Source organism: Dendrobates tinctorius, unplaced genomic scaffold (genome assembly GCF_039654945.1).
Source record: "Dendrobates tinctorius isolate UK_male_01 unplaced genomic scaffold, ASM3965494v1 ptg000305l, whole genome shotgun sequence".
In the NCBI taxonomy this organism is placed as follows: Eukaryota; Metazoa; Chordata; class Amphibia; order Anura; family Dendrobatidae; genus Dendrobates; species Dendrobates tinctorius.
The window spans coordinates 497898-524389 of NW_027361972.1; the positions used below are offsets into that span (position 1 = coordinate 497898).

Consider the following 26492-nt stretch of genomic DNA (forward strand, 5'->3'; position numbering starts at 1 on the left):
GGACCCCGAGTGGTGAAGACACTTTATTTTTTTTTTATTTAGTGTCTTCCGCCACTCCTAACATCTGTAGTGCAGTGAGGGCTGAGGTAATGTCACTGTGTATTGCCTGCTTTAGATCTCCTAGCAGGGACTTCAGTGTGTCCTCAGTGATGGGGGTGGAGGGGTGCCCTGTGTCAGGTGCAGGTGCTTATACTTGCATTTTGTTGCTCTGCTTCTCCGGGCTCCTGGATGAAGAGCTGCCCGATCTCTCCTGTGCCAGCTCCGCTGCACTCATTCCCCTCTCCTGTGATGTCTGACCCGGTGTCAGGAGACCAGACTCCCCAGAGCGCTCCACACCGCCGCTGGCCGCATGGTGAGTGCTGCTGCGGCCATCTTGGATTTTCCCAGGCGCCGACACAAAGACCGGTATCCTGCCCGGCGCTGCTCCCCTGCACCTCGGGATGCGCCCCATCAGTGCCTGGACCCCGTCTGAGGTCGTGGTGAGAGGAATTTCGGGGTTCCCTGACCGTTAGTTGCTGCTGGGGCACGGAGCTAGCGTTCTCTGCACCCACTCAACTCCTCATCCAGACACGACCCCATGTCCTCACTATATAAGCTATTCATCTATAAGTGCACAGGATCTATTCCTCTTATACACTGATATCCAGTGACAGATCTACAATCCGGTTACATATATCTATGTATGGATTTATCTTACACTCAGTAAATACGGTGCACTTATCTCATCCCCACCTTGATAGTGACGCTCTCTTAGGATACATGTTACTCTATGGTGGCACTTTTGCACATAGCCACTAGATGGAGCTACAACATTTGACATTTGCCTGAATTTTTATCTCTACACATGGTTTACACAAATTATATTTTCTTGTGGTAACTCTATACTATTTACCATTAGAAGCTGTGTATTTCTGTAATTATCTGTATGTATACATGATTGATTACCACTTCTGTCTCTGTAAGAACAATCCCCTTTAACCCCTTTCTGACCTCGGGTGTAAATGTACTTCCTCCCTTTGATGTGGGCTCCGGTGGTGAGCCCACATGTTTCCATCACATGTCAGCTGTTTTGAACAGCTGCCGTTTGTCCTTAACAGCCTCTGACAGCCGCATTTAATGTGCACTTCCAGCAAACACGTCGGAAATCCCTCCCATCAGTGACCTGGTCACATGATCATGGGTCACCGATGGGTTGGCATGATAACCAGAGGTCTCCAGCAGACCTCTATGCTTGTCACTGCCGGAATGCTATGAGCGCCGCCCACTAGCCAAAACCACATGGATCAGTGATCATCCTGCCGAACTCCCGCTCTCCTTTTAACATGGGCAAAATGCTACTCAGACAACACAGGGTGAGGATAAAACAGTGTGGGCAATGCTTTATTGTACCAGAGAACAGGCAGATAACACATAGAACAGTCCCAGCACAGTACCCAAGATGGGGCACATTACAGAGTCTCACCCTTCTACTGACCCGCTGGGATAAGAGCAGCTGTGACTTCAGATCTTCCAGGGTCACTACCCCACCTGTGGCACACACACAGAGAGGAGGTAACGACAAGCGTAGGAAGATGACAGTCCATTGAGTCCATAAAAGGTACAAGGCCAGTTGATCCAAAGATCACAATCTGGCTTCTGCAAACGTATCCATGGTTCAGCGATGGTCAATGGAGCAGATCTGTATTCTTCCAACCAAGGCTGAAAACCCCTAGGTTGTTTCCTATAGAATGATAGATCCGTGTCCCTTGTGATGATGTTTTGGCTTCTGTCCTGTCTCTTGTCTTTTGGATGTATAGATGTCTTGGCAGAATCTCTCTGGCTGTTTCTCTCTCTGTCTCTTTATACAGAGGCATGTAACCTATTTTTAGACTTAACAAGTGTCCCTCATTCAGTATTTACATAAAGGGTAAGAATGGAGATGAGATTATTATAGCATTACTTGATAATTTAAACTATTTACATAGTTTTTCCCTCTCTGCTTTAGAAGTCAACAAACTGGCTCCATAACACAATGCATAATTAGCATATCATCAAACATCAGTAGTGATCAAGGATAAGCTCACAATAAAAGTCAATATTACCGGCTTACACAAACAAAAGTCTGTTTTCTTGACCAACTAGAAATCAACACTTAAATTTAAAGCCAACATACAGATAACATTCTATTATTCTTCGTTTGCTAAAAAATAGTCATCTGGTTCATTAAGATACAATGCTGTATGTCTTCACAATGCCAAAAGTAAAAAAAAGTTTTAAAAAATATAAAAAAAAATAAAAGTTCAAATCACCCCCCCTTTCGCCCTTCAAAATAAAACAATAAAAAATAAACATATTTGTTATAGCCGCGTTCAGAATCGCCTGATCTATCACTGTAAAAAAGAATTAGCCCGATCGCTAAATGGCGTAATGAGAAAAAATTTAAAAACGCCAGAATTACTTTTTTTGGTCGCCGCAACATTGCATTAAAATGCAATAAAGGACGACCAAAAGATCGTATCTGCACCAAAATGGTCTCCATTAATAACGTCAGCTCATTATGCAAATTGTCTCTTCAGAGAGAAAGAGGACTAGAACTCTAGTGCCACCTATTGGAGGTAGCAATCCTAAAAGTCAATGTTGACCCTTTAACGAGCCTTGTTACCTGACTGAGGATAAAAGCCAAGCCAGAATCTCGGTATTCAGGCCCCTTTAAATTTTTCACTCTTTATTTCATTGCAGCCATTTGGTAAATTCAAATTCATACTATCTATTCCTGACACTGGAGGGGCTTATAAACTTCCAAAGTATATAGTTTGAAGTTAGGGATCTGCCAATATGTGGCTAGTTTTCTGTTTTGGATAACATGATATGCTTACCTTTTGGTAGGCATAAAACCAGCACAATACTCTGATATTGGTTCACCAGGAAAGTGACTACTCCACCATTCCAAATGGAATAGAAACGCTTAGAAATAACCACATCATCGGCTACCAAAAGAAATCATCACTACAAGATAATCTGCGAACTATTCGCTACTTAGACACCTCAACCTACATAGAATACTCTACACCGCCTTCACTTTAAGTAAGTACCGACAACTGAACTATTAATTCCTTTATTTACCTACAACCAAAGACTCTCTTTTCCTTTTTTTTTCTGTACACCTGCTCAGTATAGCGCGGTGAATCACATAGTTACACGTTCTATTTAGGTTTTATAACAGGAGCAGACACAGTCCTGTCTTTTCACCAGCTGCATCTGAGGTTTTTTTTTAGATAGGTAGTGCCCGTGTATACTCTATCCCATTGGGTAACAAAATGTGATTTTTGTGCAAAATATTTCCCACATTTTAAACATGAAAAAGGTTTCTCTCCTGTGTGGATTCTCTGGTGCTTAACACAATCTGATTTAATGTTAAACCATTTCTCACATTCTGAACAGGAAAAGGCTTCTTTCCTGTGTGAGTTCTCTGGTGGACAACACAATGTGATTTCTGTGCAAAATATTTCCCACATTCTGAACAAGAAAAGGGTTTCTCCCCCGTGTGAGTTCTTTGGTGGGTAACAAAATATGATTTATGTGCAAAACATTTCCCACATTCTGAACATGAAAAAGGCTTCTCTCCTGTGTGAGTTCTTTGGTGGACAACACAATGTGATTTCTGTGCAAAATATTTCCCACATTCTGAACAGTAAAAAGGCTTCTCCCCTGTGTGAGTTCTTTGGTGGGTAACAAAATATGATTTATGTGCAAAACATTTCCCACATTCTGAACATGAAAAAGGCTTCTCCCCTGTGTGAGTTCGCTGGTGCATAACACAATCTGATTTATTCCTAAAACATTTCCCACATTCTGAACATGAAAAAGGCTTCTCCCCTGTGTGAGTTCTCTTGTGGGAAAGAAAATGTGATTTCTGTCCAAAACATTTCCCACATTCTAAACATGAAAAAGGCTTCTCTCCTGTGTGGATTCTCTGGTGCTTAACACATTCTGATTTAGTGTTAAAATATTTCCCACATTCTGAACAAGAAAAAGGCTTCTCCCCTGTGTGAGTTCTCTGGTGCTTAACACAATCAGATTTATTGTTAAAACATTTCCCGCACTCTGAACAGGAAAAAGGCTTCTCCCCTGTGTGAGTTCTCTGGTGTCTAACAAACTTTGATTTCTGTGTAAAATATTTCCCACATTCTGAACAGGAAAAAGGCTTCTCCCCTGTGTGAGTTCTCTGGTGGATAACAAAACTTGATTTATGTGCAAAATTTTTCCCACATTCTGAACAGGAAAAAGGCTTCTCCCCTGTGTGAGTTCTCTGGTGGATAACAAAACTTGATTTACGTGCAAAATTTTTCCCACATTCTGAACAGGAAAAAGGCTTCTCCCCTGTGTGAGTTCTCTCGTGAGTAATAAAATGTGATTTCCATGTAAAACATTTTCCACATTCTGAACATGAAAATGACTTCTTTGCTTTAGGAGCAGTTTGTTTTTTAATGCCTCTTTTGTGACTTTGATTTTCCTTAGTAGTCGGTAATGAATCAGAAGATGGGACCTGTTTCATAGGGTCAGATGACAGATCTTTGCTGTGAATGGATGATGGTATATCTGGAGTAATCACTTCAGTTGTATATTGTAGGATCTCAAGATCATCAGATTTAAAAATTGTAGATGTCATCCGTCCCTCTGATCTCCTGGTACAGTCATCTGCTAAGATAAAAACAATTAGTTTTTAATAAAATATCCTTGAGTTTTATATTTTTGAGCATTTCTACTTAAACTGTCCATAAAAATGGCAAGCTATGTAAAAGCTTAAATTATTTACCAAGACAATGACAGTTCACAGTGTAATAGAAAACCTTGTTGGTTGAACCAGTAGTGTGCGGTGTTCAACTGTTTGTTCATTCTGCCTCCCAAATAACGAATAAAAAGAAACCAATCAATGTTATGTAGGTGAAAATAATACCAATTCTCATGTCACAAAAAACAAGTCCCCACTCAGGTCCATCATCTGTCAATGGAAAAACAGAGGTTCCCACACTATTAGTGGCTCAAAGGCTGCTGAAAAGCAACAAGGTTTCCATAAACCAATCCAGCAAAATCCGCTCTCACTTCGGAGTCTTGCAGTGTGCGCAAACAACATTTAGGATGCCTGTATTTAGCAATGTTATAGTGAGAAGAATCCACTTAATTTGCGGTGTCTCCTGGAGCACAATCTGGGCACTATGTGCTGGGTAAGAAAATGGCAAATGTGTAATTTTCACTCTCCAACATCCACTGCGTGTTAATTTCCAGAAAGTGGCTGTGGAGTCAAAATATTCACTTCTCCTAAGGATTATAACCCACAGTGAATTAATTAATAACATGGAATCACTTTATGGGGATTTCAACTATTCTGGTTTTCTGTCATTTAGTTATATTAGGGCTTCTGCATATGGTGTGTCCAACCTCATCTGGGATCTGTTCCTGCTGTCCAGCTGGAGTAATCTGCTCCCTACTTCAGCCAATTGGAAAGTACCACACCCTACTAAAGCGCAAAGCACATGGCCGGAATCTGCCAGATACAGCGCTGTTCTCCTCTGGTTCAGTCCTCTGTGCTCAGCTTGCGGCTTGTGTATTTGTTTCCTGCTGTGACCGTGGCCCGTTTACTGACTACTCTTGTGTCTTCTGATTCTGTATTCTGTCCTTCTGATTCTGACCCAGCTACCTGACTATTCTTCTCGCCATCTAACACCACAGAATAGCAGGTAACACCATGGTCCAAGCCTAGGGGTCCCTGTGTAAGTCCAGATCCATGTAATTGTGTTATAGGGCGATGAGCAAGGCAATCCTTGGGATATGGGAAGCAGAGAAGATAGCGCCAAGCATGTTCATGGAGGACATCTTTTGAGCTGCCAGGTGACCATGAACAGTGCTCCCAATACATTGTGTCTGCAAACTATTCCAGCAAGATCTGCATTCAAATAGCTAAATGGCGCTCCTTCCCTTCTGAACACTGCCATGTGCCCAGACAGTAGTGTACAACCGTATATAGGGTATAGTGCGAAGCTGGAAAATAATTTGTAAGATCCATTTGTTTCCTATTATCCTTTGTGAAGAATTCCAAACTTACCACCACATAAAGTGACACACGTCAGATATTAATAATGGGGCCTGATTAGGAACTACTGAAATGATCAAACTCCACAGTCTCCATCAGTAATAAATGAGTAACTAGTGGTGAAACCTCTCTGGGGTAATTAGAGTATGGGTCTCAGAGACTTCACAATCTATACTATCGTAAGGTCCAATATTTTCTGACAGATGAGTTTCAAGAAGAAATATTAGGCATTTAAAGAGAACTGTGTATAAGGCCGGTTTCACACGTCCTGATATTTCCGGTACCGGAGATGTCCGTGTGTGTAATACTCGTGGCACACGTGTGACTACTATGTCAGCATCCGTACCACATGGACGGCTGGCAGGGAAGAAGCGCTACAGTAAGCGCTGTTCCCCGGCGGCGGGTGCTGAAGACGCTCTCATCATTCTCCTCTGCTCTGCCGGCGGGGAGAATGATGAGAGTTATATTAAAGTCAGAATGATGACAGCAGGTGGGGGCTTTTGGAACTATTACTCCCATCAACCTACACCTGCTGCTAAGAACAGTGACAGCAGGAGTGGATGATGGGAGTATTCCTCACCCGCCACCTGCAGTATAACTAAATAAATGAATGAAAAAAACAGCGTGGGTTCCCGCTTATTTTCTATAACCAGTCCGGCAAAACTCACAACTGGGGGCTGTAACCCTCAACTGTCAGCTTCAGCAAGGCTGGTTATCAAGAATAGAGGGGTCCAAACAGTTTTTTTAATTAATTAAATAATTTAAAAAAATGGCATGAGTTCCCCCATTTTTGACAACCAGCCTTGCTAAAGCTGACAACTGGGGGCTGGTATTCTCAAGCTTGTAAGGGGCCATGGATATTGACCCCCCAGCCTAAAAATAGCAGCCAACAGCTGCCCAGAAAAGGAACATCTACTAGATGCGCCTATTCTGGTGCTTTGCCCGGCTCTTCCCACTTGCCCTGTAGTGATGGCAAGTGGGGTTCATATTTGTGGGGTTGTATTGCCAGGTGACATCAAGCCCACGGCTTAGTAATGGAGAGTAAGACACCTTTCCATTACTAATCCTATAGATATATGGTAAATAAAGACACAGCCAGAATAAAGTATTTTATTAGAGATAAAACAAAACACAGGGTAAGTAGGAAGAGCCGGGCAAAGCGTCGGAATTTCTGGGTTTTCCGGGCAGCTGTGGGCTGGTTATTGTTTAATCTGTATTTGTAGTTTTCAGTTAATGAGATTTTCGTGCTTCGGGGTGGGGTTGTGGGAGTGGCTGTGGGTTGGGCTGTGGGTGGGGCCTTATGTGGTGCTCTACACACATATTAATCTGTATTTGCTTATGACACTGACCCATCAGTGACCTGCCCCCTATTTTACATAAAAAATTACATCCAGAAATATGTCACTGGCGATGGCGGCGCCTACACAGTAGCATCTATAAGTAAGAGATAGATGCTACTGGACAGGCGTCACCAGTGTCATTTGTAATTTTTTTTCTAAGCCTCACAATAGCCACAATATTATAGGCATTATCAACAATAATATTATTAACACTATTATATGCATTATGTAATAATGGGGGGAAGGTCAGTGAGGGGTCAGCGACCTGTCATAAGCCAATACAGATGAATATGTAATCAGAGCACCACATAAAGCCCCGTCCACAGCCCACCCACAGCCCCGCCCCAGAGCACGAGAATCTCATTAACTGAAAACTACAAATACAGATTAAACATCAACCACAAGATGGATTTCATCACCAGGTATCAATGTAATCAGTATAATGGTGCTGACCTGACAGTGTCTGTAGGTTACTGTGCACAATCCTGCTGACAGGTTCCCTTTATATTTGGATCTTAGGCTGTTGTGAGTTCATTTTCCCCTTCACCGTCGATGTCTGATGAACTCCCTCTTCTGGTGAAGGAAGGTAGTGAGGCTGATTACCAAACACCTGATCTGGTAGATGATGACTGGGTAACAGGAATTTCTGACTGGATATAAGGCAACCAATGCCCTTCTGAGTCGCTGGTGATTTCTCTGCTGGATTCTTGGAGACCAGTCTGATTCCTGCTTCCCAAAGATAAGTTTTTGCTCTGCTATTGAACTTATTAGTTTTGTTTTGTTTTCCTTGTTTTTTAGATTTCAGCCATCCCCGGTCGGGGGTGTGCTGAGTTCCATTTTTGTCTCTGATCAGTTTGTCTTTTTGCTCTGTCTTCAGAATTTACCTGAGTGCTGATATAGTCTTTTTGAAGTCCTAGCGACTTCAGGGCCTGTTTTTCCTATCAGACAGTTGGGACATTTTTTGGTAGGGTTTTTTACGGATTGCAGACAGCAGCTTTTCTATCCTGTCCTTTTTAGTTAGCTTGGGCCCCATCGTTTGCTCAACCTATCTTTCTATCTGTATTAGTGTTTTCATCTTGCTTCACCGTCATTATATGTTGGGGGCTGCCTATTGCTTTGGGGCAGTTTAGATTTCCCCTTTCTTTATTTAGGCCTATTTAGTTCTCCGGCTGTGATCGAGGGGTCTAGGGCATCGTAGGAACCCCCCACGGCTACTGTTATTGTTGTGGATAGGATCAGGGGTCTGCAATCCGATAGCTACCAACCTCTCCGGTTTTCTGGACTTAGCTTGTATTTTTGTTTTTTCCTCCTTCGGTGACTCATTCATAACATTAGGCATTTGGAAGAGGCGATGGAGAGCTTTTTTTCAAGACTATAAGGGAGTTACAGACTCACATTAGGCAGGAAAGCCGGTCCCACCACAATCAAACTATCATACAGAATGAACAGGTTATAAAAGAAGACAAAGAATAAAGAAATATGTTACATCCCCAACAAGGTATGTACAAGAGGAGAACACTAAACTGGAGCTGCACTCATTTATGGTGGACCATTGGAGCCACTATGAGTCCTGACCAGAAGAGTAGAGAAAGTATTAGCGCCCCCATTTCAGGAGAGATTGTGCAGTAATCTGAATTCCTTAGGATCAAAAACAATGTAATTTATGACGTGGAGTGAATCCATGACACCAGGGCTGGAGCCAACACATCTCCTGCAGGCGGGAATAAATGTATATTACAGCCATCAGCTTAGAGATCTATCATGGCACAGGTGGAATGTTTGTCCTGGAGATTATCACAATCCTCCTTGAAATTACTGTATTTTTTCGACCATAAGGCGCACCTAGGTTTTAGAGGAAATTAGGAAAAAAAATTGAACCAAAAAATGTGGTCAATTCTGTACTTAATATCCCCTATCCTGGTATATATGGTCCCCTCATCCCCATTCTGATACACATGGCCCACTCATCCCTATCCTGGTATGCATGGATCCGTCATCCCTATCCTGGTATGCTTGGATCCCTCATCTCTACCCTGGTATGCATGGCCCCCTCCTCCCCATTCTGATACACATGGCCCCCTCATCCCTATCCTGGTATGCATGGCCCTCTTATCCCTACCCTGGTATGCATGGCCTCATCCCTATCCTTGTATGCAGGGTCCCCATCTCGTTCTCGTATGCATGGGCCCATCCCTATCCTGGTATACAGGGCCCCCATCTTGTCCTAGTATGCATGGCCCCATCTCATCCTGGTATGCAGGGCCCCATCTCATCCAAGTGTGAAGTACAGTATTCAGGTGTACGGGACATCTTGTTCTCCGGGATCCATTCTTGTGCTTGCGACGCCATTTTGTTGTTTACGAGTTAAATTTTGTAACTTAACAGCTTGTACAATATATGAGATATGAGATGAGACCCTAAAAGAATGTGCTATTGTTCTATTCTCTGCGTCACGTAACTACATAGTAACATAGTAACATAGTTATTAAGGTTGAAGGGAGACTTTAAGTCCATCTAGTTCAACCCATATCCTATCCTAACTTGCCCTAACATGTTGATCCAGAGGAAGGCAAAAAAAACCCATGTGGCAACAGTAAGCTTCACATTGGGGAAAAAAACTCCTTCCCGACTCCACATACAGCAATCAGACTAGCTCCCTGGATCAACGCAATATTAAGGAGACTAGTGTATATACCCTGTTATATTATACTTTCCAAGAAAGGCATCCAGTCCCTTCTTACATGTTAGTAGGGAATCACTCATTACAACATCATATGGCAGAGAGTTCCATAGTCTCACTGCTCTTACAGTAAAGAATCCGCGTTTGTGAGTATGCTTAAACCTTCTTTCCTCCAGACGTAGAGGATGCCCCCTTGTCCCCGTCACAGGTCTAAGAGTGAAAAGATCATTAGAAAGGTCTTGGTATTGTCCCCGCATATATTTATACATTGTAATAAGATCACCCCTAAGCCTTCGATTCTCTAAACTAAATAACCCCAAGTGTAATAGCCTGTCTTGGTATTGCAGACCCCCTAGTTCCCTAATAACCTTGGTCGCTCTTCTCTGCACCCGCTCCAGTTCAGCTATGTCTTTCTTATACACCGGAGACCAGAACTGTACACAGTATTCTAAGTGTGGTCGCACTAGTGACTTATATAGAGGTAAAATTATGTTCTCCTCATGAGCATCTATGCCTCTTTTAATGCATCCCATTATTTTATTTGCCTTTGCAGCAGCTGCCTGACACTGGCCGCTAAATGTGAGTTTGTCGTCCACCCATACACCCAGGTCTTTTTCAGTGACTGTTTTGCCCAGTGTTTTACAATTAAGCACATAATTATACATCTTGTTCGTTCTACCCAAGTGCATGACCTTACATTTATCCAGATTAAAGCTCATTTGCCATTTATCAGCCCAAGCTTCTAGTTTACATAAATCCTCTTGTAATATAAAATTGTCCTCCACTGTATTGATTACCCTGCAGAGTTTAGTGTCATCTGCAAATATTGAAATTCTACTCTCTATGCCCCCTACAAGGTCATTAATAAATATGTTAAAAAGAAGCGGGCCCAAAACTGACCCCTGTGGTGCCCCACTGCTAACTGTGACCCAGTCCGAGTGTGCTCCATTAATAACCACCCTTTGTTTCCTATCCCTGAGCCAGCTCTTAACCCACCTACATATATTTTCCCCTATCCCCATTGTTCTCATTTTATGTATCAACCTTTTGTGTGGCACCGTATCAAAAGCTTTTGAAAAGTCCATGTACACCACGTCCACAGCATTCCCTTGGTCCAGTCCGGAACTTACCTCTTCATAAAAGCTTATCAGATTAGTCTGACAGGAATGGTCCCTTGTAAACCCATGTTGATATTGGGTCATGAGGTTCTTCTTCTCCAGATACTCCAGTATAGTATCTCTTAGAAAACCCTCCAGGATTTCACCCACAGTTGAGGTTAAACTTACTGGCCTATAATTTCCAAGTTCAGTTTTTGTCCCCTTTTTGAATATTGGCACCACATTTGTTATACGCCAGTCCTGTGGTACAGACCCTGTTATTATGGAATCTTTAAAGATTAAAAATAATGGTCTATCTATGACTGTACTTAATTCCTGCAGTACTCGGGGGTGTATCCCATCCGGGCCCGGGGATTTGTCAATTTTAGTGATTTTTAGACGCCGCCGTACTTCCTGCTGGGTTAAGCAGGTGACATTTAACGGACAATTTTTATCCCTGATCATGTTATCTGTCATGGGATTTTCTTGTGTAAACACTGTTGAAAAAAAGTCATTTAGCATATTGGCTTTTTCCTCATCCTCATCCACCATTTCACCCAGACTATTTTTTAGGGGGCCAACACTATCATTTTTTAGCTTCTTACTATTTATGTAGTTAAAGAATATTTTGGGATTATTTTTACTTTCTCTGGCAATGAGTCTCTCTGTCTCAATCTTTGCTGTCTTGATTTGCTTTTTACAGAATTTATTTAATTTTCTGTATTTATTTAATGCCTCATCACTACCTACTTGCTTTAATTCTCTAAATGCTTTATTTTTATCTCTTATTGCGCCCCTTACAGCTCTATTTAACCATAGTGGTTTCCTTCTATTTCTCGCAGGTTTATTCCCATACAGTATATATTGTGCACAGGTCCTATTCAGGATGTTAATAAACGTCTCCCATTTTCTTTGTGTATTTTTATGTCTCAGGATATCGTCCCAGTTAATTGCACCAAGATCATCTCTCATCCGTTGGAAATTTGCCTTCCTGAAGTTTCGTGTTCTTGTATCCCCTCTACTACACATCTTATTAAAGGATACATGAAAACTTATTAATTTGTGATCACTATTACCCAAGTGACCCTCAACCCTTACATTTGATATGCGGTCTGGCCTGTTGGTTAATATTAGGTCTAGCAGTGCCCCCCCTCTTGTTGGGTTCTGAACCAGATGTGAAAGGTAATTGTCTCTCATAGTAGGGAGAGGGACATATTCCGATTTTCTTGCATTACTATTGGCTTATAAAGTGAATGTATTACGACGATGTTATTGGTAGCTGAGTACTTTGCATAATTAAGCAAAAGATTATAAAAGAAGTGACTAAAATAAAGGGGCTTAGTGATCTGCCTCGATCCTCCCGTACAGAGACCCCCGTCTCCATGTGGTCATTCCCAGTTGCTAGCAACGCCCTGTGAACTAATTTGGAAATCACTGGATCAACCGTGAAGGGTTAATTTAGCCCTACCTCAACAGTTTTGGCGCCCAACGTACGGCCCCCGAATAGGGCCGCCTCTGCCCCCGGAGGAAAACAAGACAAAGGACCCTCGGAGCGGACATGGGTGCTGGAAAATTGGGACTGATCATCCCCCACGACAACCATGGTAAGTTGGCAGTTATACTGTTCAGACTGACCGTTGGTGTGGTTTTCCTGTGCTTGTTGCTGCAAAGAGGATCTGAGGTTTGTCCTCATGGTGGGGTGATTCATGGGTGGAATCATATAGAGGTGCAGTCCCGTTGGGGGTCCAGTGCTCGAACCGTACCTCATAAGGGACGGACACCCCGGATTGACCAGTGATTGTGACTCTCTTTATAGTAAAAATATCCTGAATTCCTGATCATTGTTAGTAATCAGGCGTGGTCATGTGATCGAAGACTGGGTAGGATACGTAACTCAGGTATATATATATATAACCAGAGGTGTCCGGAGGGATAGTCTGAGATGCCCTCCTCCTTTCACTGAGTACCGCGAATCTTGGGCAATCCCAGAGGGGGATTATTGACCCGGTGGAACAGAGACTGAAACGGCCGCCAGATCTGTGCACAACTTAAGGATATTTAGCTCTAAATGAGAGAATCCGTGGAAGGAAGAGAAGAATTTTGTGGCTTGGCACATTAATTGTGTGACGAAGGTGTTAGGAAGAACAGAGGAAGTGAATTCTGATTGTTTCTGTTACTGCTACGTTGAAGAAGGAAAAATTGTCTATTATTATGGCAAGGACGGGATGTATTGTGGTTCAAGCAAGTGACTGTGGTGTGAGAAAGTGATTGATTAAGAAGGAACTAAGATTGATACTGTGTCAGACAGACAAATAGTTAAAAGTGATGATTTGAAAGAAGATGTCTCCCTGCTAGATGACAATTGTACAAGGACACCGAGAGTCGCAGCCCCCACCTTTTCTTTTTTAAACGCTCACGGTATCTATTATCAGCCACCGCTGCCAGCCTCAGTCCCCGCTAAAAAAAAAAAAAAGTTTTCAGAAGAATTTAACCCGCTCTGTTCAGCAGAGAGAAATAAAAAAGCAAGCTAGCAGCCAGCAGCTGCTCCAGCCCCCACCATTGTGCCCAGCGAGGCTGTGAGTTCACAATCCCTTATCAGTATCAGTGTGCCCTTCAGCCCACACAGCAAACTCTGGCCCCCCTCAGACTTCAGCTACTGGGAACCCTGCTCCTCAGCCCCTCCCTGCTAATGCTGGCGCTGTGCCAGACTCGAACACTTTCAGAGAGATTGTCATTCCCCTGCTATTTTAATCGGAGTAGAAGGTAGACCCAATTAATATACTTTTATAAACCCTATTTCTGTGGGACCTTTTCCCAAGGTTACTGTTCAGTTTGTAATCTCTCCCACATGTCCAGTAAATTTACTAGGGGCAGACTAATTATCACAGTTCCGCTCCAGAATACAATTCCAAGATGATGGTCAGATGGCTCTTACGTTATATAATCCCTATGTAGATGAAGACAGTGAGGAAATTTGTATGTTCATGCCTTTCCCACAGATGCCGCAAGGGGCACAAAACAGTCCCAACCAGTTTGCAAAAATTAAAAAAAAAATATGAGCGAGTGTCTTTTGCCATTTCTGCCACTGTTAGCCTCCTTAAGTATCTGGCAGCACTGAACTGTCGGGTTTCGGCCTTGAGACTTCAGTTCTGCCTTGGTCAAGTGATATTCTTGGGTCACTGTCTCCTTCAGGGTGCCAGACACCTCGCAGAAGAAAGAAAACTAGCTGTCAGCTCCCTTCCTTTCCCAAAAGATGAAACTGAACTCCAGCGTTTTCCTATGCACTTATTGTTGTCAGTGGATACCAGATGCATCCAGCATAATGCAACCCCTTTACAATGCCTTGAAAGACGGTATAATGAACTATACGGGAAGATGGCAGTGATGAGGATTACCTCCAACATGATTGTTCCCAACTTTTGACTGAAGAAACAGCTACTCCACCAAATGCCAGTGAGAATCCACTCCCAAATCCCGATCTGGTGTTATACACGGATGGTTCAAGATATGCTGACAAGTTTGGTAGATTCCACACGGGATATGCTGTTACCACAGAGGACACTGTAGTGCACGCAGCTGCTCTCCCGCCCTCACAGTCAGCACAAGAAGCGGAACTCCAGGCTCTGTCTACTGCATGTACTTTGGCCAAGAACAGACTGGCTAATATATACACGGACTCACGGTATGCATTTGGTATTGCTCACGATTTTGGGGCTCTATGGGCCAATCGAGGGTTTATTACTACTGCCGGAACCCCAGTGAAAAATGCTGAAGCTGTTAAAACCCTCATGGACTCGATCAAATTACCTACTCAGGTGGCCATTATCAAAGTTAAGGCGCACGGTCCTAGGAACAGTCCACAGACTGTTGGCAACGCATTTGCAAAAGCTGCAGCTCTTTTACCCGTTGAACCAACCATACCAACTATGGTGACCACACGCTCTCAACGTAAACAGTTACAAGAAGCATTGACCCTACAAGAACCTGAGGATCTACAACAGACTGAAGTTTTCTGTCGGACCCTGCGAGACCGCTTAATGACGATGCAGGGAATGTCTCCAAAGGAAGAGGTGAAGCAATGGAAGACTGATGGGGCACGTATGGATAATGGTCTCTGGAAAAAGGACTAACTCGTGTGTCTCCCTAAGCTGATGTACCCTGCTATTGCCATATGGGCACATGGACCTACACATCGAGGAAAGAATCAGGCCCTCGCACTGGTGCAAAAATTCTACTGGGCCCCGGGAATTTCCACAGTTTTGACAGCGCTCACCCGTGCCTGTAATATCTGTCAGACTTGTAATCCCGGTCAACTTCAACGTGTACCCCCGAAGCATCTTGCTAAGCCCGACTATCCTTTCCCCAAAGGTTACAGGTGGACCATATCACGTTGCCTAAGTCTGGAAGGTATGACTACTGTTTGGTTGTTGTTGACATGTTCTCCAGTTGGCAGGAAGCATTCCCTGTTACCAACATGACTGCAAAAACCACAGCAAAGAAACTGGTGATGGAAGTCATATGCAGATATGGGGTTCCAGAAGTTGTTGAAAGTGATCAAGGCCCGGACTTTTCTTCTCATGTGTACCAAAAAGTTCTGACAATGCTTAGATCCACTGTAGCCCTCTATACTCCGTACCACCCACAATCCAGTGGGAAGTTAAGAGGCTGAACGGCACACTGAAGGGACAATTGACCTGTCACGCTCACCGCCGGCTCCACGCTCGCCGCTCCCGCGGCGTCCTCGGCTCCTGCTGCCGCCTCTCCCCGCGCTGGGTGCGCCCGCCGCCTCCGGCGTGCTCCCGTGGCGGGCGCGCGCTCACCTGCACGCCTGTCCTCCACCCCGCGCTCTGTCCCGGCATTCGGCCCGGGGCGCATGCGCACCCTGCGCTCCAGGTCCCACTACAGGCCTAGCCAGGCCTTCTCCCCGCCCTCCTGACCCTGCTGACCTGACCCGGAAACTCCTGCCTCTATAAGAGGCAGCCTCTTCCTCCAGCTCACCGCCTGATCGTCACTTCCTCTCTCTGTGACTCTGGCTCCAGCCTGCCTGCCTTTTTCCCTGCTGCTCTTACCCTTTCCTCGTCCTCCCTGTCTAACCGTTCCTTGTGTTCCTCCCAGTGCCCGCCATCTCGTCTCCGTGTTCAGCCTGTGCCCTGCGTCTGACCCGTGTCTTGCCGTTCCAGCCTTGCCTGCCTGTATCCTTCAGCCTCCGTTCCTGGCCTCCAGTCCTGCCGGTTCCAGTCCAGCTCATCCTTCCGCCTGCCCGCTGCACCCTCTACTGTGCACCTCCGTCCTCGGGTACCAGCTGCCGTGGTGAGTAGTTTCCCCTGGGCCTGTCCCAAACGCTCCCTGTATAGGGGGTGGTCCACCTGGTCCGCTCGCCCAGGGGAGGTTCGCTTGCCGCGGTCCAGTGGGTTCACCCTTGGGAATCCTTACAGAACGATCAGGCCATGGACCCCGCTGGTACTTCTACCCCGACCCAAAAGGAACTTCTGTTCCTGCGGGAAAATCAAGCGAGGATCATGTCGTTCCTCAAATCCATGGAGTCTCGTCTCTCGTCACTACAGGCCTCGGATCCAGGGAGTACCACCCAGATCGCCGGCCTCCAACAGGAGCTAGCCCAGCAGCGCGACACTCAGGCTCATATCCTGAACTACATGGCCTCGGTGGACAACCGCCTGCTGGCCCTCCAGACCGCGGCCGCAGCCCCGGCACAGCCTGCGGTTCCGCTCCCCTCCCCTCGGCTGGCTAAACCCCCGCGTTATAGTGGCGACCCCAAGATGTGTAGAGGGTTTTTAAATCAATGCCAGTTACATTTTGAGTTGCTGCCACATCAGTACCCCACTGACCGTGCCAAGGTGGCCTTCATTGTGTCCCACTTAGAAGGAGAGGCTCTAGCGTGGGTTAACCCCCTCTGGGAGAAAGACGATCCCGTGGTCACTCAACTCTCCTTTTTTCTAGACACCTTTCGTAAGGTGTTTGATGAACCCGGTCGCCTTGCCTCCGCTACCGAGGCACTATTCAATCTGCATCAGGGCACGCTTTCAGTAGGTCAGTACGCCATTTGGTTTCGCACCCTGTCCTCAGAGTTGGGTTGGAACAATGAGGCCTTGGTGGGAGCCTTTTGGCGGGGCCTTTCGGGGCGGATCAAGGACGAGCTGGCGGGGCGGGATACCCCCACCTCCTTGGAGGATTTAATCTCTTTGGCCACCCGCATCGACCTCCGCTTTCAAGAACGTTCCCGAGAGCTCGCTAGGGACAGGAGACCTCTCCGTGCTCCTCCGGCCGCTCGGAGTCCACCTCGAGCCCGCTCGACTCCAGCCTCCACGCTCCCGCTACCGGAACCCATGCAAGTGGATCGCCTCAAACCGGTGGAGGAGCGTCGGAGAGAGAGGGTCGAACAGGGGCTCTGTTTCTACTGTGGGAGTGCGTCCCACTTTCTTCGTGCCTGCCCCACTCGTCCGGGAAACGCCTCCGCCTAGGACAGGTAAGAGAGGTCTTCCTAGGTAATTTTGACTCCTCTCTACCCTTGACCCTATCTGTCCTTTTGCACCTGGATTCTAAACGTTTTTCAGAATGGGCCTATATAGATTCTGGGGCGGCCGGTAACTTCATCCAACTTGAGGCGGTTAGGAGACTTGGAATTCCTGTCAGATCCCTGGAGACCCCTCGGCAGATTGCTTCGGTCGACGGTCAACCCCTGCGGGAGTCCGTTACTCAGGTTACCGAAGAGGTGGAGCTTCAGGTCGGAGCCTTACACCGGGAGAAGATAGTATTCTATGTGCTACCTTCTTTGTCCCATGCCATCCTTCTGGGACTTCCCTGGCTAAGGACCCACGAGCCTATCCTGGATTGGCGCTCTGGTGACGTTCTGCGATGGGGTCGACTTTGTCAAGATAAGTGCTTACTCCCTGTACAGCCGCCGAAATTTCCACGTCCTATGTCGATGTCTACCGAATTACCCTCCGCCTACTGGGCCTTTTTGGATGTCTTCGACAAGAAGGAAGCAGAGGTCCTGCCTCCGCATCGTCCATATGACTGCCCCATCGATCTGCTCCCCGGTTCTACGCCGCCTCGTGGTCGCATCTACCCGCTGTCTCCCTCCGAGACCCAGGCCATGTCCGAATACGTTCAGGAAAACTTGGCCAAAGGCTTTATTCGTAAGTCTTCCTCTCCTGCAGGCGCTGGGTTCTTTTTTGTCAAGAAGAAGGACGGGTCCCTGCGTCCCTGTATTGATTATAGAGGGCTCAACGTTATCACCATCAAGAATAAATATCCTCTGCCCCTCATCCCGGAGTTATTTGACCGTCTACGGGGTGCACGGATCTTCACTAAATTGGATCTTCGAGGGGCCTACAATCTGGTCCGGATCCGCTCCGGTGACGAATGGAAGACCGCCTTCAACACTCGTGACGGCCATTATGAATACCTCGTCATGCCCTTCGGCCTATGCAATGCCCCCGCAGTGTTCCAAGAATTTGTCAATGATATTTTCCGAGATCTTCTTTACTCCTGCGTGGTGGTTTACTTGGACGACATTCTGGTGTTTTCTCCTGATTTGTCCACACATCGAAAAGACGTGCGTCAAGTTTTACTTCGGTTGAGAACACATCGTCTCTACGCCAAGCTGGAAAAATGCGCCTTCGAACAGTCGTCTCTGCCGTTCTTGGGTTATATCATTTCCGATTCTGGCTTGCGCATGGATCCGGGAAAAGTGTCTGCGGTACTCAACTGGCCGCGTCCTCAGGGAATTAAGGCTATCCAACGGTTCCTGGGTTTCGCCAACTATTACCGGCAGTTTATTCCGCACTTTTCCTCTCTGACTGCTCCCATCTCTGCTCTGATCCGAAAGGGAGCCGATCCTCACCACTGGCCTCCTGAGGCCGAGAACGCCTTCCGAACCTTGAGGCAAGCCTTTGCCACAGCCCCGGTGCTACATCGTCCAGAGGCGAACAAACCATTCACCCTAGAGGTAGACGCTTCTGCCACCGGAGCCGGTGCGGTTCTCTCCCAGAGATCTCCTTCCGGTCGCTTGGTGTCCTGCGGCTTCTTCTCCAAGAATTTCTCCCCTGCGGAGAGAAACTATACCATCGGGGACAGAGAGCTGCTTGCCATTAAGTTAGCCTTGGAAGAGTGGCGGCATCTTCTTGAAGGAGCAGTACACCCACTCCACATCTTCACCGACCACAAGAATCTAGCCTACATTCAATCAGCACAAAGGCTTAATCCCCGGCAGGCCTGATGGTCATTATTCTTTAACCGGTTCGACTTTGAGCTCCATTTCCGTCCGGGTGAAAAGAATCTCAAAGCGGATGCCCTGTCTCGATCCTTTCTGGTCACCGACAATGAGGAGGAGCTTTCACACATTGTGGAGCCAAGCAAGCTCATCGTAGTCGCGCCTGTTAACCTGACTTCCGTGCCCCCCGGCAAGACTTTTGTCCAAGATGATGACAGGAGGCGAGTTCTACATTGGGGTCATGCTACCAAGTTAGCGGGTCATGCCGGCCTCAAGAAGACATTCTCCCTCATCTCTCGTTTTTATTGGTGACCTTCTTTGTCTCAAGATGTCCGAAGTTTCATCCTCTCCTGCCCATCGTGTGCCAAGAACAAGGTCCCACGTCAGCCACCCTCCGGTTTTCTGCATCCACTTCCGGTTCCCTCGGCTCCGTGGCAGCATATCGCGATGGATTTTATTACGGATCTACCGCGTTCCTCAGGTCACACGGTCATTCTGGTGGTCGTGGACCGCTTCTCCAAGATGGCCCACTTCATCCCTCTGCCCGGTCTTCCTTCCGCTCCTGACCTGGCGAGAATTTTTATATCTCATGTCTTCCGGATTCATGGCTTCCCCAAGTACATTGTCTCGGACAGAGGGGTTCAGTTTACCTCGCGTTTCTGGAGGGCTCTATGTAAGCTGATGGAGGTAACGTTGGACTTTTCCTCCGCTTATCACCCTCAGTCCAACGGTCAAGCGGAACGCACGAACCAGATCCTCGTAGCATACCTCCGACATTTTTCCAACGGCCATCAAGACAATTGGTCCAACTTGCTTCCTTGGGCCGAATTCGCTTTCAACAACCATACCAGCGAATCCTCCGCCAAGTCGCCTTTCTTTACGGTCTACGGTCAACATCCTGGTATACCTCTGCCGGTACTCCCGACCTCGGGTGTGCCGGTGGCCGATCTTCTGACCAAGGAGTTCTCCAGGGTCTGGCAGGAGACCAAAACCGCACTTAAGCGAGCACGAGACGGGTTCAAGAAGCACGCCGATAAGAAACGCCTAGATTCTCCGCTGTACCACCCTGGGGATAAAGTTTGGCTATCCTCAAAATTTGTTCGTCTCAAAATTCCCTCCTACAAACTGGGTCCCCGCTACATCGGTCCCTTTGAGGTTCTAGCCCGTATCAATGACGTTGCCTACAAGCTAAAACTCCCCGCTTCACTGCGGATTCCTAATTCGTTTCACGTTTCCCTCCTAAAACCGGTCATACTCAACCAGTTTCATGCTTCTACTGGCAGCGCTCCCGCGCCCGTTTCCGCACAGGATGTCTTTGAGGTTAAGGAAATTCTTGCTATGAAACGATCTAGAGGTACAACTTTCTTTTTAATTGACTGGAAAGGTTTTGGCCCTGAGGAGAGATCCTGGGAACCCCGGGAGAACATTCAGGCTCCCCAAATTTTAGCTAAGTTTCTTTCCGGCCGTGGGAAGAGGGGGCGTAAAAGGGGGGGTACTGTCACGCTCACCGCCGGCTCTACGCTCGCCGCTCCCGCCGCGTCCTCGGCTCCTGCTGCCGCCTCTCCCCGCGCTGGGTGCGCCGGCCGCCTCCGGCGTGCTCCCGTGGCGGGCGTGCGCTCACCTGCACGCCTGTCCTCCACCCCGCGCTCTGTCCCAGCATTCGGCCCGGGGCGCATGCGCACCCTGCGCTCCAGGTCCCACTACAGGCCTAGCCAGGCCTTCTCCCCGCCCTCCTGACCCTGCTGACCTGACCCGGAAACTCCTGCCTCTATAAGAGGCAGCCTCTTCCTCCAGCTCACCGCCTGATCGTCACTTCCTCTCTCTGTGACTCTGGCTCCAGCCTGCCTGCCTTTTTCCCTGCTGCTCTTACCCTTTCCTCGTCCTCCCTGTCTAACCGTTCCTTGTGTTCCTCCCAGTGCCCGCCATCTCGTCTCCGTGTTCAGCCTGTGCCCTGCGTCTGACCCGTGTCTTGCCGTTCCAGCCTTGCCTGCCTGTATCCTTCAGCCTCCGTTCCTGGCCTCCAGTCCTGCCGGTTCCAGTCCAGCTCATCCTTCCGCCTGCCCGCTGCACCCTCTACTGTGCACCTCCGTCCTCGGGTACCAGCTGCCGTGGTGAGTAGTTTCCCCTGGGCCTGTCCCAAACGCTCCCTGTATAGGGGGTGGTCCACCTGGTCCGCTCGCCCAGGGGAGGTTCGCTTGCCGCGGTCCAGTGGGTTCACCCTTGGGAATCCTTACATGACCAAAATGATGCAGGAGACTACGGCTCCATGGCCAGAGCTCCTACCCATTGTACTCTACCATATCCGTACTACCCCTATTACAAAATATGGCCTGTCCCCATATGAGATATTGTTTGGTACCAGGCCCCCAGTTGCGAATTTCCAGCCTCAGCAGTTATCAGAAGAAACTGACCATGCTGTTCAATATGTTATTCAGCTTAGTAAAAATATTGCTAACACCTATGTTCTAGTTTTCTTTTCCAGATTCAGCAGAAACCGACACCTGTTATAACCTGAAGCCTGGTGATTTGGTAGTCGTGAAGAGGCATGTCAGAAAGCACGGACTAGAACCCTTGTATGACGGTCCCTATCAAGTCCTCCTCATCACCCAACAAGCCAATAGCAAATAAAGGGGGCATAATGTTTTGGTCTTCCGCATTTTTCATATTATTATTGGTAGAAGTTAAAAGTTAAAGTTAGAAGATATTCAATGACTCAGAGATCAATACGATAAAGACAATGATCGTACTAAGGACAGTTGGTGGTCAGACACCTTCTCATTTCTCAATCCAGCCATTTGGTTTAAGGGAATTGGGGGCTGGATAGCTGGGATCTTACAGAGCTTGTTACACATTGCTGCCTGTATCCTTGTTGTATATGTGATACTAAAACTTGTTCTTTGGTGTATTTCTGTATGTATTAGGAAAGTCTGCTCTAAGACAGCTAATGATGATACCAAAGATATCATTGCCCCTGCTCTTCTCTGCACCGATCTTAAAATGCTATTTGATGAAGATGTTGAAGCCAAGCACATGGCTACCTACAAAAGATCTTCACCAACGTCATCAAAAATTGTTATTCGTAAATTGTAGCACAGGGGGATGGGTGCACCGCGACAGCCATGACTGGTAACACGGCATCAGTCATGTGAAGACCAGTACCCCTCAAGCTGTTAGCTTGGGATAGCACCTCTGATGCTGCATATGTGTTAACAAAATTTATCTAGGGGGGAATTGTGAAGTACAGTATTCAGATGTACGGGACATCTTGTTCTCCGGGATCCATTCTTGTGCTTGCGACGTCATTTTGTTGTTTACGAGTTAAATTTTGTAACTTAACTAGGTGAAAGTTCGCAGCTGTTATGAAACTAGAGTGTTCCAGCTTGTACAAGATATGAGATATGAGATGAGACCCTAAAAGAATGTGCTATTGTTCTATTCTCTACGTCACGTAACTAGGGACATATTCCGATTTTCTTGCAATACTATTGGCTTATAAAGTGAATGTATTACGACGATGTTATTGGTAGCCGAGTACTTTGCATAATTAAGCAAAAGATTATAAAAGAAGTGACTAAAATAAAGGGGCTTAGTGATCTGCCTCGATCCTCCCGTCCCGGTACCCCCGTCTCCGTGTGGTCATTCCCAGTTGCTAGCAACGCCCTGTGAACTAATTTAGAAATCACTGGATCAACCGTGAAGGGTTAATTTAGCCCTACCTCAACACTAGTATGCATGGCACCTCACCGCTATCCTGGTATGCATGGCCCCATCATCCCTATCCTGGAAAGCATGACCCCAACCTTATCCTGGTATGCATGGTCCTATCCAAATCATGGTATGCACGGACCCCATCTCGTCCTGGTATTCAGTGACTTATTTCGTCCTGGTATGTAGGGCCCCATCCTCATAAGAAGCCCCCACCCCCATTCCTATCCTGGTGTGCATGGCCCATCACAAAACATTAAAAAAACCCAAACCATTACACTTACCTCTGGTGCCAGCAACTGCTATTTGCTTGTAAGAAGCGCTGAGAACAGTGAATATTCATGAATATTCATTTCTCTTAAGTAGCGACACATGTGACCGCCGGTAGCAGCAGGAAGCCGGTGGCTGACACTGCGCACTACTGAAGAGCAATGAATGCTCACTGCCCTTTGCGTGCACAGTCCTGGCAGCTGTGCTCTGCTTGTGAGCAGCGCGTGACGTCCCTGCCATGCGCTGCTTACAAGCATATAGCATTTGCTTGCACCGGAGCAGGACGCTGCGAGGGAGCGTGGGGTAAGTGTAATGGTTTGTTTTTTAATGTTTTCTGATGGGGCCATGCATACCAGGATAGGAATGGGGGTGGGGGCCAATTATAAGGATGGGGCCCTGCATACCAGGACCGGGGTTGGGGGCTAATCATATCAAGATACCATTATTAAAGAGAAATGAATATTCATTGCCCTCCAAGCCCATGGGCGTGGAATGCAGTGAATATTAATTTCTCTTTAGCAGCAGGAACAGGAGTTAGCCGCAGCCACCGGCTCCAGCCTCCTGTGACCCGCTGCTCCGCCGATGCCATTCCCCCACCTCCACACCAAAGCCAGAGCAGGTACATCCGGACTATAAGACGCACCCTCCATTTTCCTCCACATTTTTGAAGTATAAAATTGCGTGTGACGGGGTATACGACAGAGCGAGAAGGGACAACAGGCCGAGGGACGATCCAACGAGATTTATTAAGGCAGGAAGCATACAACATCAAATATCCATAATGTCCTTAGAGTCCATGAGAAGTCCACAATAAGTCTGCACAATGGAAACAAATCCGGGCACCTCACGATAGTCATTGTGCCGGATACGATAACAATAATCCTTGCAATAGTCCACAGGATTCCACACAATCCCACGGACATCACGAGCTGGCCTCAACTCAGTTCGTGACTCCTTCCACGTCCGCACTCAAATCACAACTGAACTTAAAACAAGAATGTATTGTCAGAGCTCCTGAGATCAGCCCATCTGAAGGGGGTAGGGGTCACACCTACTATTCAATGGTTTGGTCCATCAGAAAATTCTAGAAATGTAAGGGCTCCACTTAACCTACAATACACATCCTGTAGACTATCTTCTGCTTAGGAAAACAATAGCCAAAGTTCCACTAGCTGTTAACACAAGCCTAAATTAGATTATGGTCCAGGTTCATCACAAGACATTGCAAAGTATTGGGGGAAGGAGACATGGTTAATTTACAGTAAATACAACCAGAGAAAAGTTAAATGACATATTATACAAAATACAGGACAAGGCAAAACTACAAATCATGACAATCCCTTCCCCTCCCAATTTGTGTACGTACTAGGGACCTCTACAGGTCACTGGTTAAGTACACACAGCCATGGCTGACCAGACTCAGGGCTCCTCCTGCCTGGACAGTCCATCTGCATTCTGGTGTTGGCTGCCTCTTCTATACTGTATGGTAAAGTTATAGGGCTGCAGAGCCAGGCTCCATCGTAGTATGCGTCCATTGTTCCCAGAGACTCGGTTCAGTCAGGTGAGGGGATTGTGATCAGTAATGACAGTGAATTCTCGTCCATACAGATACGGCCTTAGTTTCCTAAGGGCCCACACTACAGCCAGATATTCTTTTTCAACAGTTGCATAGGCCACTTCTCGGTCCAGCAGTTTCCTGCTAAGGTAGGCGATGGGGTGTTCGTCCCCAGCTGCATTCACCTGGCTGAGGACAGCTCCCAGTCCATAAGCAGAGGCGTCCGTCTGCACAATGAATCTCCGCTTGTAATCTGGAGCAGCCAGAACAGGGTCGCAGACCAGGGCGTCTTTCAGCCAGTTAAAAGCCTCATCACAGGCTGGAGTCCAGATCACCAGCCGGGGCATCGTTTTCTTGGTCAGGTCGCTAAGAGGCTTGGCCACAGTGCTGAAATGAGACACAAATTTTCGGTAATAACTGGCAGCGCCCAAAAAAGCCATAACTTGTTTCTTAGTTTGGGGTACAGGCCAGTCTCTAATAGCCTGGATTTTGGCAGGTTCAGGATGGAGCTTCCCTCCTCCTACTCTATGCCCTAGGTACTGGACTTCACCCATCCCCAATTGGCATTTATCGGGTCGAATGGTTAGGCCGGCTGCAAGAATCAGGTCAAGAATAATAGTTACTTGATTCAGATGTTCCTCCCACGTCTGGCTGAAGATGGCGATATCATCCAAGTAGGCACAAGCAAAGTCACCACATCCCCGGAGGATCTGGTCCACCATTCTCTGAAAGGTTGCCAGGGCATTCTTCATTCCAAAAGGCATGCTTAGAAATTCATACAGACCAAAGGGGGTTATAAAAGCGGACCGTTCTCTCCCTTCCTCCGTGAGAGGGATTTGCCAGTATCCCTTGCTGAGATCCAAGGTAGTGACATATCGGGACCCAGCCAGTCGGTCTAGAAGTTCGTCAATATGGGGCATTGGGTAAGGATCGCTGACGGTATGGTCGTTTAGTCGTCGATAGTCAACACAAAATCGAGTACTCCCATCCTTCTTGGGTACTAACACCACAGGAGAGGCCCAAGGGCTATGGGAGGCCTGGATTACCCCAAGCTGTAACATCTCCTCCAGTTCGTGCTGCATAGTGTTTCGAACAGATTCAGGTACCCGGTAAGGAGCCTGTTGTATGGGACGGATACCCTGAGTGTCCACATGATGTTGGGTGACGGTGGTTCGACCGGGTTGGGATGAGAAAGCAGCCCGTCTCTGTTGAAGCACTCCCAGTATCTGGTTTTTCTGCAAGGAATCCAGGTGATCTCCCAGAGGAACCTGTTCCACAGTGGATAAGGCTCTCGCTGCTTCCACGAGATCAGGTAGGGAGTCTTCATCCTCTTGACCGTCCTCTGAAGCTAGCCGACAGCTTGCTATCATTGGAAGGTTCCGGTCATGGTACTCCTTAATCATATTCACATGGACAGTCCTTTGTCTTAGCCCCTGATCATCTAAGGCAAGAAGATAATTGGTATCATTTAGTTTTCTGAGAACCCGGAAGGGACCCTCCCATGTTGTCTGCAGTTTATTCTGCCAATGGGAACAATCATTA

General features: G+C 46.9%; 1 protein-coding gene across 1 annotated transcript in view; it reads right to left on the minus strand.

The window, feature by feature from the left end:
* Positions 1 to 1353: 1353 nt before the first annotated feature.
* The window catches only part of LOC141073538 (uncharacterized), a 66468-nt gene continuing 41329 nt past the window's right edge, over positions 1354 to 26492 (minus strand). The window contains exon 8 of the mRNA XM_073560806.1: positions 1354 to 4677. Coding sequence (XP_073416907.1) covers positions 3329 to 4677 — 1349 coding nt within the window. The 3' untranslated portion in view covers positions 1354 to 3328. The remainder of the gene's footprint in view (positions 4678 to 26492) is intronic.